At 40.4% G+C, this 15,000-nt stretch overlaps 1 protein-coding gene across 3 annotated transcripts in view; it reads left to right on the forward strand.

Annotated features, from left to right (window-relative positions):
- The window catches only part of LOC123371030, a 105,229-nt gene that overhangs the window by 6,167 nt on the left and 84,062 nt on the right, over positions 1-15,000 (forward strand). For all 3 annotated transcript variants that reach the window (XM_045018132.1, XM_045018134.1, XM_045018133.1), the window contains 4 exons: positions 2,313-2,401; positions 6,185-6,284; positions 8,423-8,466; positions 9,742-9,819. In XM_045018132.1, coding sequence (XP_044874067.1) covers positions 2,313-2,401; positions 6,185-6,284; positions 8,423-8,466; positions 9,742-9,819 — 311 coding nt within the window. The remainder of the gene's footprint in view (positions 1-2,312; positions 2,402-6,184; positions 6,285-8,422; positions 8,467-9,741; positions 9,820-15,000) is intronic.

Genomic DNA, 15,000 nt, shown 5'->3' on the forward strand with positions numbered 1-15,000 from the left:
CTCAGTTACTTTTGCCTGGAGGATACCTTTAATGGCAGATACCCTGGCCTGCCTCAAACACTGTAGTACCTAGACTTGGCAGTCTGCAGAAGATGTAACCTCACATGCATCAGGTCTGCAAGTCCTTGTCCACTTTGCACAGAAGCTCAGCCACTGTACATAAGGCTCTCTGAGTGCAGAGAAGGCAGTATTTAGCCCTAAGCTATTTTTTATTTCTAGTTGCCATATAGACTAAATAATAGTGAATCTTTGATCTCTTAAATTGAACATTCCATAGTTTGCACAGACTCAAAGCTTCATGTCTGTTGACTGCTTCCAATACAGTAGAACCTCAGAGTTACGAACACCATAGTTACGAACTGACCGGTTAACCACACACCTAATTTGGAACTGGAAATACATGATCAGGCTGCAGCCGAGAGAGAGAAAAAAATAAAATAAAAGCAAATACAGGACAGTACTGTGTTACATGTAAACTACTAAAAAATAAAGGGAACGCAGCATTTTTCTTCTGCATAGTAAAGTTTCAAAACTGTATTAAGTCAACGTTCAGTTGTAAAGTTCGGAAAGAACAACCATAACATTTTGTTCAGAGTTATAAACATTTCAGAGTTACGAACAGCCACCATTCCCAAGGTGTTTGTAACTCAGAGGTTCTACTGTAGCTTATAAAGTACAAGCTGGTTTCTTTAGTAGGTAACTTATTGTAATTAAGTCTAAGGTAGTTTATGGTTGGAATGTTTGCCGTTTGGGTGCCTTAAGATGTTTGAAATCTAGGTAATATTGTGCTAAGAGGCTGCATTTTTCCTCTATATGCACACCGCCTATGCAAAAACCAAGAGAATTAGAATAGAAAATGCTGTGTTTCATATAGTATCTTTTGCAGATGTGATTATTTTCCCTTTAACTCAGGAAGTCTAGCAGAAAACTGATAGATATTTCAGTACATTGTATGTTACACTTGATGGGAAAACTGCTATAACTTAAGACAGAGATGGCCACAGTGGTGTTCAAATGTACTTCAGGTGTCACAGATTGGCCTGCGCCCTCTCAAATTATTAATACAGGGGCATGCCATCAGACACTACAGTTCCTAGCATGCCATTAAATGTGAAGAAAGCTGGAATCTGCTCCATTGTTTACAAATTAGGTGCAACCCTTTGACTTCTGGGGTGAAATCCTGACCCTACTGAAATCAGTGGGGATTTTGTCATTGATTCTAATGGAGCCAGGAATTCACCTTTGGTATGTTGCTGTTTTGATCATCCCAGGGCCACAGTTTAGACATTCCTGATCTGCAGTCAGCATTTAGATTCTCTAATTTGTTAGTCCAGTAATCAAATGAGTGACACATAGTTATGTAGATGATAATTAGAGCCCTGTGCGGATTCAAAATTTATATCCGCATCCGATCCACGATTCACGAACATGGTCCTCAGATATAAAGCAGATATCTGCAGATTTTTAGGGCTCTAACGATAATGATATGTATTGTTGACACCAAACATTTTAAATTGATCAATGCAGTGTGATAAAACTTTAGTGTGTGTAAAGTTCCAATCTTACACTTAATAAAAAGAAATGTTGCAGAAGTGAAGATTTTTGTCAAATGCTAAGTTACTAATCAATTAGAGTAGTCTCATTCTTTATTAGCTTTGGTAGTAAGAAATAGGGATGGACTGAAGAGAAAAGGTCAAATATCAAGCCACTAAAATCCAGTTTATTAACTGGGTCAATACAGAAGGCCTGCTGGCACCTGTAATGTTGACAGCTGTCTAGGATTAGAAGTTCGGTCCTCAGAAAGGTTGTTTAGATAGGTAATCCAGATCCAGATATTTCATGTGATTCCAGAGAAGTTCTTCCACAATTAATGAACTATCAGCTATCCACTGTGAGACTGAACTGATATTGTGCTACTGAAACCAGTGAGGTGAGGCCTGACTTAACACTAGCTTCATTTTCTGACCATGCAACTACTGTCATTACAGCAGATTTTTCTGTGGAAAGGGTTTGATTATGTTCAATTTTAAATGTGTTAAGGGCATCTGAAGAAATTGTAACTTACAATGAGTTGATAAATTGTGTAGGTTTACTATCTTCGAAGTTGAAGACTTTGTTTCCTCCGACCTCAGGAAAGCTCTGATGAAAAAAGATTAACTCAGCCTCTTATTGGACAGTGTTTGTTAAAGTGATTTACTTTTTGTTAGGTATTTTAACAATACCATTTTGCCTAGAGCTACTAAAAGATGGATATTTACTGTTGTCTGATATTTAATACTGTAAAATATTCATAGACCTGGATATTTTAACAGAAAGACAGCCTAAAAGGAGATGGTATCACAGATATGGAGAATGGGAAGCCATTTCCAGAGAATATTCACAGCATGAACGCATATCTTGGGTGAGATATTTTAAGAAGTTGCATGTTTTGTATGTTTTAAAAATGTTGATGTCATACACATTCTGTTGATTGCATCAAGATAGTTTGTTTTGGTTTGAAAGTAAAATAATAATAATGTAGTGAATTAATGGTGTTGGGCAGCCTGCAAAGTCAGATTTATTTACTTTCTGTGTCATAAATATTTAGCACTGAGATTTTCCTGTTGTAGCTCTTTGGCATCACTCACCATTCGTCCTCAGCTTTTATTTCATGCCAAAAAAATTTAGTTCAGTTTAATTTTAAACAATGCCAACAATCCCTTGAGATCCACGTGCAGAGGCTCCTCTCCTTGCATGGAACAGGGTAGTGGGACAGGGGGCTGCTGCTCTGGAGCCATCATCCCTAAACAAAAGCATTGGAATCTGTGAAAAAAGTAATGTAATCTTAGGCTGCATTAGCTTTTCTGTGGCGCCTCTCTCTGCTGTGAAACTCCTGATGGAGCTGGGCTGTCCAGAAGTCTCTGCGTACGTGGCCCTGCCCTCCAGAACCTTTATGGATCTGGGGATTCTGGGAACCAAACTTCCTGTCTGTTCCATGGGGAGAATAACTGTTCTTTCCTCCTGGGGGAAAGGTTCAGATAAAATGTCAGAAGAAGAAAACTCTTGAAAATTCCTCCATTTGTCCCACTTCTGCAGGCTTTTTTGTGGAAAGGAGTGAGTTGGCCCATAATTCCTATTCTATATCACTATTTGACTGTTCAGAATTTTTTAAAAGCTGTCCAGTTATAAGTATACACACATGCCTGGTTTACTTGAAGACAATGAATGTGCTGGCATATGATTCTAAAAGACTAAATGTCTTTAGTTCTCTTTTCATTTATAAAATACTATTCTTGTAACTCTTCTCTCTTTGATTTTTGGCAGTCTAAAGTCTTTTGTTTGCAGAGAACATAAGATATGTTTTAGCTCAACCATAAGTTTATGGGCTTGATGCAGGGATCATTGGGAGAAATTGTGTGGCCTATTTTATGCAGGAGGTCAGACTAGATCAGGGGTGGGCAAAATACAGCCTGCGGACCAGATCCGGCCCATCTAACATTTCTGTCCAGCCCGCCTTGACTAACATTTCTGTCCGGCCTCCTCTGCCTCCTCGCGATCTCCGAATCCGGGCCACTAAAAGTCCTGTGATGCAGCGGGGTGCTCAGGCAGGCTGCCTGCCTGCCTGCCTGCCGTGGCCCCACGCCTGTCCCAGAAGTGGCCGGCTGCTGCTGGCACGTCTCTGCATGCCCCTGGCAGGGCGGGAGGGAAAGGCAGCCCTGCATGCTGCCTCTGCTCCCAGCACCATCCTCACAGCTCTCATTGGCTGGAAACTGGCCAGTGGGAGCTGCGGGGGTGGTGCTTGCGGGCATGGGCAGCACACGGAGACCCGCTGCCCCTCCCCTACAAGAGGCACGCAAAGACGTGCCAGCAGCAGCCAGCCGCAGCCGCTTCTGGGAGCAGCGTTGGGCTATGGCAGGCAGGGTGCCTGCCTGACCCCTGCTGCGCCACCAGCCGGGAGCCACCTCTGGTAAGTGCCTCCCAGCCAGAGCCTGCGCCTTGCACCCCCTCCTGTACCCCAAACCCCTGCCCCAGCCCGGAGCCCCCTCTTGCACCAAACTCCCTCCCAGAGCCCACACCCTTCACCCTCTCCTGCACCCCAACACGCTGCACCAGCCCAGAGCTCCTTCCTGCACTCAAACTCCCTCCCAGACCCCACATCCCCTCCATTAATATAGTAGCAATGTGCGGCCCATGGCAACTTATCAAAATTTGTGGAGTGCCCCCCCTTGCAAAAATTATTGCCCACCCCTTGTCTAGACAATCATAATGGTCACTTCTGGCCTGAAAATATATGATTCTATGTAGCATAATCAGATAAGAATACAAATATATTGTAAGATTTTTGTTGTAAATTTACTGCTGATGAAAGCTGCCAGAGTTCTAGTCCTTACTATGTATAGTGATCTCCTAACATACCAAGTACTACATAAGCAGTTCAGTATTCCCCACATAGCCCCACTATTTTGCTTTCACCCTGTTCCATAGGGACAGCTTCTGTGGATAAGAATAGTATCCATCTCACTCATCCTCTTTGCTGTGACTTCCCAAAGGGCTGCCCAGTGTTATGGTAATTTTTAAAAATAGCCACTTGCCCACAGTGAAGTGCACAGGGAGTCCTCTCGTTTCTTTCACATAGGCCACCAAAAGTCATTACATGGTTGTTGTTGGGTTTTTTTTAAAAACTCCCAAACAAAAATAGCTAATTTGTTCAACTTCTCAAACATTTTCTTACTGCAAAAATCCACATTCCTGCTGTGTGAAAATGGAGTTTTCTTTTGGTCCCTTTAAATAAATGGTTTCCACAGATTTGTATGCAGACTACATGACTGCACATATTACTGTCTAGGAAAATTTTCAAGTATTCAAGGAAAGATAGGTAAGTATTTAATGCAGCATACATATTTTTTCTAGATGGAACAAAAATGTTGAAAGAGAGCTCTCTTAATTTCAGAGGGGTAGCCGTGTTAGTCTGGATCTGTAAAAGCAGCAAAGAGTCCTGTGGCACCTTATAGACTAACAGACGTATTGGAGCATGAGCTTTCGTGGGTGAATACTCACTTCGTCTGGTATTCACCCACGAAAGCTCATGCTCCAATACGTCTGTTAGTCTATAAGGTGGCACAGGACTCTTTGCTGCTCTCTTAGTTTGTCAGTCAATATTTTCTTTTGAAATTGCTCTTGGCTGGTTTACTTATTGACCCTCAATATATAAAAAAGCAAACGTCACAATGAGCTATACACGAGGCAGCAGAACATAACATAACATCTAGCCCAGTATCCTGTCTTCTGACAGTGGCCAGTGCCAGATGCTTCAGAGGGAATGAGCATCACAGGGCAAGTTATTGAGTGATCTATCCCCTGTCATCCAGTCCCAGATTCTGGCAGTCAGAGGTTTAGGGTGACTTAGTGCATGGGGTTGTCTGATCATCTTGGCTAATAGCCATTGATGGACCTATCCTCCATGAACTTATCTAATTTTTTTTTAACCCAGTTATACTTTTGGGCTTCACAACATCCCCTGGTAATGGTTCTTCAGGTGAACTGTGCATTGTGTGGAGAAGTATTTCTTTGTGTTTGTTTTAAACCTACTGTCTTTTAATTTAATTCACTATTTTTTGTGTTATATGAAGGGGTAAACAACATTTCCCTGTTCACTTTCTCCACACCATTCATTATTTTATGGATCTCTACCATATCCCCCTTTAGTCATCTCTTTTCTAAACTGAACACTCCCAGCCATTTTTAATCTCTCCTCATATGGAAGCTGTTCCGTAACCTTAATCATTTTTTCCCTTCTGTTGCCCTTTGCAATTTTCCCCTCTGTGAAATAATACTTGCCCTTCTCTGTAAAACACTTTGAAATCTGAAGATCAGAGTGCTAAATATTATTGTTGTTAATAAAAAAAAATGGAACCCCCAGATAACACATACCTCTTGAGTGTGTGTGAAGACAACTTTGTCTGCATAATTTAGGTGGCTAGCTTTATTAGTTTGCCCTGTGTTTCTAATGAATGATCCTTTATATAATGAACATATTCAGATAGTTAGAATGGGTGTTTTTAAGTTAATATCATAAAGGATGTGTGCATGATGTAATGTGATACCTCTGGCATAAATTAAATTTTTAAAAGAAATTTTTAAAATAGTTATTTTAAAAGTGTGAATTAAATACTCAAAAAATGTTGTTGTTTTTTTGTTATGTTAGAGCAAGACCAATAAGCAGGGCTCTTGACCTTGGAGCTGATATTGTTGTGACTGGTAGATGTGTTGACAGTGGCATTGTATTAGGACCACTCATTCATTCTGTAAGTATAAGTCAGTTTTTCATAACGGGGGCTTAATCCTCTTTTCATAGTACTGTGAATACATATGAATGAACAGTTAGTAATCATTGTCAAGTACTTTTTCTTTTTAATTTAATATCTAAATTTTAATAAAAATAATGAGGTCATGTAGCTTTTGGCCTTTTCTTTGTCATTTGACATTCATATTAATTTGCCATAAGGCACGTGACATCTTTTCAGTTTCATTTAATACATATGTTAAAATGGTCCCCTTAGGCCCCCCCTTAAGGCCAGAAAGCATGGGGCTAGTCAACGCTGATTACTAAAGAGGCACACCTGAGTTGGATCAGGTAATTCCCTATAAAGGGCAGCAGGTGGTTGCAATGAAATTAGCAGCTCAGGTAATTGTAAAATGACTGTAGGAAGTGAGAGAGGCTTATCCTATAGGAAAGACCTAATACCAGCAGAATGTAGTAGCCTGAGCTAGGAAGCTGAACTCCAGCCAGGTAAAGCCTGGTAGTGAATGTGAATTAGGACCCAGCTTTGTGAAGGAAGGTTTGGAACTCAACTCCCTACCTAAGTGGTGCAGTGGGGGAGATTGAATCAGGGTTGGGCCTTGGAGGGCCAAATTCCTACTGGGTGGGGGAAGAGAGAATTGGGACCCAGCTCTGGAAAGAAGGGCTGGAGACGTAAGGATACGTCTACACTACCCGCCAGATTGGCGGGTAGTGATCAGTCTATCGGGGATCAATTTTATCACGTCTAGTGTAGACACGGATAAATTGATCCCCGATTGCTCTGCCGTCGACTCTGGAACTCCACCATGGCGGAAATGAAGTCGACGGAGGAACAGCGGCCGTCGATCCCACGCCGCGAGGATGCGAAGTAAGTGATTCTAAGTCGATCTAAGATACGTCGACTTCAGCTATGCTGTTCTCGTAGCTGAAGTTGCGTATCTTAGATCAATTCCCCCCTCACCCCCCAGTGTAGACCAGGCCTAAGAGGGGAGAGACAATGAATTGAGGTTGGGGTCTGGAGGACCAGTGTGTGTTGAGAGGACTAAATAAATTGTACTCCCAGAAGGGGAGTGACTTGCTGAACTTCGGACTGAGTGAATTATTGAGGGGACCGGAAGAGGGGGAAACACAGGCAGGGTGCTAGAGAATGATCTCCGGCCATAGGGGGCATTCAAGAGGCATCTGGTCATGGCAAGCTCTTTTGTTCCATGTGGGATTTATTGTTCACATAATGTTTTATCTGAAGTACAAAAAAATAGAGACACTGGGTGAAATCATGGCCCCATTAAAGTCAATGTGAGTTTTGGTGTTGATTTCAATGGGGCCAGGATTTCACCCTTAATCTTTTCTACGTTCAAATTGTAGTGCATAAGATTGTGAGATGGAAAATGTCCTTTGCCACAAGGTGGCACAAGTGCTTTTTTGTTTTGTTTATAAAATGCTGGTGAGCAGTATTTTCTTCTTGTGCTGGTCTGTTTTCTAGGGTTAAACAATTTTTTTTAAGTTGAATTTTAATGTGACGTTTCTCAGATTAATTTAGCTACAGAAATAACACAAGGCAGGATATGTGGTGTTTTTTGAGCACTTGTATATACATAATACCTTTATGATCACACACCTTGGAATGTTGACATCTCTTTTTTTTTTCTTTTTGATGCATATTAAAATATTACTAGGTGTGTGTATGAATATAAGATTAATAAATAGTTCATTTTAAAACCTTATACTTCTTTGACTGCTTAGAATGTCTAGCTAAACTTTTCCTTTTTTAGTTCAGGTCATTAGTAGTAGTTCTATCCATAACTTACTTAAATATGTGAGATAAAAATTTATTTAGTTTCTCTCATGAAAAGTTGCCATTACTAACCACAGAGTGGCCTGTATGTGGTTTTTCATATATGGTTTGTCTTCTCTGTTAAAACAAAAAAATGAGTAATGCTGAATATTTCATTACTTGTATTGTGTTAATTTTAATTTATTAATGCACTTTACAATTAAAACTAACAAAAATCCCTTCAGATTTTCAAGGAAGATTGGGCTGCTGCCAATGCTTTATTACTCAGAGCATCCACTTAATTTTATTATCTCTTGAAGCCTGTGTGAGTGTGTACATAATGTATATGTATTTTTTTTTTTTTTTAGTTTGGCTGGAACAGGGATGAGTTTGACTTACTAGCAGCTGGAAGGTAAATGATATAACTATTAAAAATGTTATAAAATTGTCTTGATTTTTAAAATAAAATTAAGTGAGCTATTAAAGAGCTTCAACACACAGAATACGTGGGTGACCATTTTGTTGAATACACTTGTTTGGATGCTACAGTTTATTAAATGAGCTCTTTAAAAAAGGAAACATTCTGTGAAACTATGGAACCTAAATTTTAATAAAAGAATAAGAAAAATTAAAAATATGCTTTAGAAACTGTACAGATGGTTTATGTCCATTTTAAGAAAAGGAGTGAAACCTTATCTTATAGACAAAAAGGTAACGGGGCTGGATTCAGGTATTACTGGGTAAAGTTCTATGGCCTGTGGTAGACAAGAGGTCAGACTAGACCAGGGGTCTCAAAGTCCCGACCCGCGGGTCATCTGCAGCCTGAGAACCTCCCTAATGTGGCCCACCGGGTTCCAGCAATTTTGGGGCCGGGTCTCTCCCTTGGCCCCACCTGCTGCGCCCGGGTGCTCCCCCTGCATCTCCCCCACCCAACTCCCTCCCAGAGCCTTAGGCAGGTGGGGGGTGGAGTTTTGGGGGTTGAGTTCTGGGTGGCATGAGTGACATTATTGGCCTGCTGGGAGGATTTGAGGACTGGCACTGGCCGTAAGGTAGATTGAGTTTGAGACCCCTGGACTAGAAGATCAGACTGGTCCCTTTTTTGGCTTTGAAATGTATGAAAAAGTGATACTCAGCTAATCCCAGTGGACTCATCAACAGGGCTGTTCAAAACTCAGAATGTCTGTTCTGCAGAAAATTCTGACACTTTGAAAAAGTTTTTAACCTAATTTGTTATGAAAACTTGAAATGTTAGAATTTCCCGCAGAAGAGACATTCTGAAGAGTTTTTGTTTTAGAAAAATTGAAACATTTTGGTTTGACTATTCCAAACAAAATAGGCCAGCCAGCTGCCCAACTCCTGGAAAGTCCCCAGTGGATTCCCTGTCATGGAGCAGGGTCCCTAGATATCCTGGGAGCTCTGGTTTTAGCTGGGGGTTCCCAGGTCTGCCAGGCTCCCAGCTGTGCAGCAGGGAGCCTCAGAGCCCCAAGCTGGGCACTCAAAATCACTAGTCATTTTTTAAAATCTTGGCCTTGATATATAAAACTGCATCAAATAGCTGTGAAGGCGGTGTCCAGCCTGTTCCCTTCAGTCTTATTTAACCATGGTTATACTGTACTGTTATATTTGTGAATAAGTGGCAACTTGTTTTTCAATATAGTTACTCATTGGAGTGTTCTTTGTTTTCCAGTCTTGCAGGCCATCTCATTGAATGTGGTGCTCAGTGTACAGGTGGAATATTCACAGACTGGCATACTATTCCAGACTGGTAGGGAACTATAATACTGATATAAAAGTCTTTGTGTGTAGCCATTAGGCCCATTTTTTTACTCTGTGCTTTTTCCTGTGTATTTTGTCATATTTCCTCTTTAAGATACACAACCTCCGTATTTCTGTTATCTTTCCTGACTACATAGGGCCTGTCATGCTCCAAATGGAGTCTTGTCATTGATTTTGATAAATGCAGCTGTGGGGCATTTATCTGCATGTTTGTTGTCCTTGGTATTCTTTTCTGTAAAATATATTTTTATTTTCTACTTTTTAGAATGATCTGGTATTATTCTTGGTTCTCTACTGTCTGTTGTCTTCTTACTGTGTTCTTTGATAATGGCAATTGTATACTTCATAGCTGCTATGTCAGTCCTTCAGTTGGATCACCCAGGCTGCTGTGCTTTTTCTGTTGCAAAATATGTTTCTTAGTCCAGGTTTGATCCTGCAAGGTGCTAAACCCCTTCTGTGAATTACATAATGCCTCCAACTCCCATTCAGGAGAGAGCATTCAGTACCTCAGGAGTTAGCACCTCGCAGGGTCAGATACTCTCTTTTCAGACCTTTGTTCATTAATGGATAGTGTTCTACACATAATAATCCTAATGATTGTACAGTTTAGCTTGAAAATCAAGTGAGAGTTAGTGTTTGTGGTAACAAAATGTTCTGTTCAGCTTACAACATTATAAAACTAATCGTACTTACTGGCATATCCCCTTGTATCCTGCAGTACCATGAAATTGCTTAAAAATCCTATGTAACTGGATTCCAAAAGAGCTTTGTTATCTAAAGTGAGCCAAAGAAAATGCTGTTTCCTGTAAAAATGCTAGTAGATCTTTGTTTCTGGGAGTTTTTAATGCTAACTAACAGAGGTGCGTGGTTTTAATAAAAAAGGAAAACATGTTTCAAATATATAAAACTCCATGACATGTACATGTACACACATGTACATGTATATAGGTATAGTTAACTTACCTCGGTGTGCGTATGTATACCCACACATTATGTATGGGTATATGTATCTGTGAATATTTATGTACCTATATACAGCTATCTAAAATCATGGTATTTCTATGACACTAGTGCTGACTGTTGGTAGCATGGAATTAGTGCGTAATAGTAGACTGGGACCAGGTACCTAGGTGGCAGAGACTTGGATTTTGGAATCAGGGGGCAGAGATGGGGATTGGAAGGGCAAGGAGCCTGGAACTGGGAATCTGTGAGGTGGAAGGAATTGAGACAGATTTGACAAGCTTGGATGCAGGGGAAGAACTGGGACTGGGCAAAGAGACAGGGATAAGAAGGTGAGGGCAGTGAGGTTGGATGAGAAGCCTGGGGAGGGAGACTGGGAGGAGATGGGCATGGATAATATGGGTGGGGGAGAGCGAGACAGATCAGCAAATTGTGGAGGGAACTGGGACTGGAGGGACTGACCAGGCCAGAAGAGTGGGTGTGGGAGAGACTGGGATAAGGAGTCTGGAAGGGTTGAGGTTAGGATTTACTGGGCATGGACACTGGGACTGGGATCAGAAGCCTGAGGAGTGGAGACTGTGGTTGACTAGGTGGGGAAAATGGGACTGGGACAAGGAGCCAGTGATGAGGTAGAGACAGGATTGAGACAGGGACAGGTTAGAGGGGAAAGGGTAGAGGGGATCACACTTGTGGGGAATACGAAGAAGTCTGTTCCCACCAGAGCAAACTCCCATCTAGAACCTGAAATGGAACCCAAGATTCCTGAATCTCAGCATTCCTCTGCTGCCAGCAAGTATCATCTGTGAAATCCACTGACAAAGTGTCTCATTCCTCCCTAGCGCTGACTAGAGGAGAGCAACTTCTAGGGCTTTTTATTTTTGGTTTTAACCAATAAAATAGCCTTGAATTAAAAAAAAAAGAAATTAGCATTTATTCAGTTAATATTGGAAAAACATTGGAAATGGTTACTTGTATGGAAGGGCTTGTCCACACAGAGTCGTAATGCCAACTATGGGCATGTGATTTCTAAAGCCCACTGACCTGTTACATATTTATTGGTCCATGTAGACCCTGCTGGTGCACACTAAAGGTTCCCTAGTCCGCTTTAATGTAGTGCTGTGTGAAACAGTAATACATTAAAATTCTATAGGGAGCATTACAAAGAGATTACTCATGTTTATATACACTACTGTAATGAATAATGTACATTACTCATTACAGCATATACAAAGAGAGAACTCTGAAAAACCCAGCCTCAGATTTTTGTATATCTACATGAAGCTCAAAAATTGATAAAAATAAACCCTGAAAATGAAATTAATAAACACTGAAAAACAGAAGCCCTACAACTTACTGCTTTGATCAGTTATTGCTTTAGTTCAAGTGGCTGAGTTTGGTACTGTGGATGAACTTATGTGGCTCTTACCATGATGCTACATAATGGAATTTCTGTTTCCTTTTTTAAAAACTGAGGAAATTACATTAAAACCACTCTTAAAACATTAAAAGGACATTATTAAGGGTTGCAAAGTCAAGCACTCAACCTTAATTCTGGCATTTCCTAACTTTTATCTGTGTAACCTTAATTCAACCCCTTTGTGCCTGTGCATTTGTGATACAGTCTTTTATTACATGATCACATATTGTTTTCCCACAGGGCCCATCTCATTCAGTGTACAGATTGGATGATGCTCACTTAATGAGCAGCTATTCAATATTTTGTTTTCTTTTCAATGCCTTATTTAATGACACTATTCAAACATGGCTCTGAAGACAGAATTATTAATTTCCTTTATAAGCTTTCCTCTGGTGCTCATCATTATAGTATCTGAGTGCTTCACAAACATTAATGAATTAATTTTCACAGCTCCCCTGGGAAATGAGTGGGCATTATCTCCATTATATCTTTGGTGAATTGAGGCATAGAGAGATTAAATTCAAAAGTTTCCACTAATTTTGGGTGTCCAATTTGATTTTTCAGAGTACTTTTCGTTATATAACACTTAGTATGTTCAAAGCACATTCAGTTGCAGCTACAAGTGCTTAGCGGTTCTGCAAATCAGACCCCACGGTCTCAAGTCAGGACCTATAAAAAGAAGAACACACAATTAGTGACCACATGTGAAAAGTGAGGTGTTTACAGGTGGACCCACATCTGGGAGTGAATCATCTCAGAAAATTGGTGCAATGTAAATTAAAATCAACTGACACTATCAATGCAACCTTCTTAGATGGTGAAGGGTACAACAGTCCATGTTCTACACATTGGAATCCTTGAACCAGTTCTGTGGAGAGACACTTTTTTTGAAGGAGACAAGACTTTGTGGTACAAAGGGAGACAATGGCAGGTAGTCCATTTTGGATCTTGGCTCTCTTCACAAGGAGATCAATATTCTTTGTGGAAATACTGAAATGTATCATGTCCTTATCTTTCCAAAACTTCAGAATATGAAAAACAAACCTCCCGGAGATTACTGAAGATATAATCAGGGAGAGTCACCAAGGGATACTTTAGCTTCTGCCCCAACAAGCATTTTCAATACACAGTGCTCCACTTTTGGATGTGTAACTTCTACATAGATATTCACAAAAGTTATATCATCCCTCCATTGAAGCAAAAGGGATACATGTCTAACCTTGTCTGACAACCTTCTCATGTTAAACAGGGTCCAGGCTAAAAGCCTTCAAAAACATGACTTTGAGTGAACAAGTGGAAGGGCCATTTACAGCCCTCACAAAACTTTTTCCCTTTCTCTTATGTTTTGAAGGGCTTGAATGGTAATAACTGCTATTAGATTGCCAGACATTTTTCAATGTAATGGTGTTTTTAGTTGTGTGACTTTGTCAGATATTTAACCATGTGAGCTGAAATTTTCAGTGCTTTGTCTCTGCCCCAGGGTGGGTTTTTTATTGTTTTTGTTTTTTGCAAGTTTGAGCAAAAATGGTTCAGCTGTTTTTGAGAATGAAGTTTGTAGGGGAAAAATGCAATTTGTTCAATGTTAATTTTTTGCAAACTTTTCTTTTTGACAAGCTTCAGTGTCTCAGTGGTTTAGAGCGGAAAGTTGAATTTCATCAGCAATACAGTCCTGGGGTTGAAGAGTTGCCTTTAATGTTCATCTGAAATTGGCCAGATTAGGCTGAAGTATGGGAAGATCACTATTTCCATGTGTATAGTAGGGCCCATAGTTAATTGGTGCTGTGGTGGTAGGGTGGTTGAAGCTGGGATGTTCCAGTTCCTCCTTGCCCTGCTCCTGCTAATCTTGTGGCTGTGCCTGGCTAGGTTGGTAGGAGATCTCAGAGGAAATGAAAACTTCCATTCTGCAGAATTTGGATTTGCCTGGGTGCCTCAAGAAGGTTGGATCCAATCCACAGGCAAGATGTTTGCATTACTGCTTTAAGCTATTTGTTCTGTTCAGCACATAGAGGCAGCATGGTCCAGTGAAGTAAGCATGGAGCAGGAGCCAAGAGCTCCTGCGTTCTAGTTCTGATTTTGCTACTCACTTGCTGTGTGGCCTTAGACAAGTCACTTTGCCTTCCTTTGTGTCTGTTTCCCCTACTTGCAGTTTGAGATAATTACATGTGGTAGTGCACAGCCTCATAGCAATGTTGTGAGGTTAATGTTTGTGTTTTTTACAGTACGATATAAAGTGCTAAGTAAGTGTTAAAGGTTATTTAATTTCCGTTTCCATTATTTTCTGATCTAAGACCATATCAAATAACTTCTCAATATCTCAGTGCACCATGTTCAGTGAATTTCCCTTATCTTTTATGGCTAAAATAGCTTCAAAGACAAGATTAATGAAGTATTACCTTTCCTGTTTGAATTCATGGTGGGCTTTTCTAAGTTTCCTCCAGCACTATTAACAATCCTTGCTGATCTATAGTCACAGAACTTGTCTCTTAATCCTTTATTTAAATAATGGAATTATGTTTGCAGATTCCCCATGCTAAGGAATCTCTCCAAACTCCTGTGAACTTTTACAAATGTCAATTAAGAGTTCACTGATTTCTTTGCTTACTTCCCTTAAAACTTCATGTATATCTGTTCTCCAGACTTCGTGCATCTAACTTTTCTGTAACCAATTTTGTTGCGTGGAGCACACTGCCTATATTAGAACAAGAACATAATTAGTTAGGAGGACTGTTCCAAAGGCAAAACAATTTTAAGTATGCATTTAGAGCTTGATGATCACTGATTTCAATGAGAATT

The sequence above is a fragment of the Mauremys mutica genome, chromosome 5 (assembly GCF_020497125.1).
Source record: "Mauremys mutica isolate MM-2020 ecotype Southern chromosome 5, ASM2049712v1, whole genome shotgun sequence".
In the NCBI taxonomy this organism is placed as follows: domain Eukaryota; kingdom Metazoa; phylum Chordata; order Testudines; family Geoemydidae; genus Mauremys; species Mauremys mutica.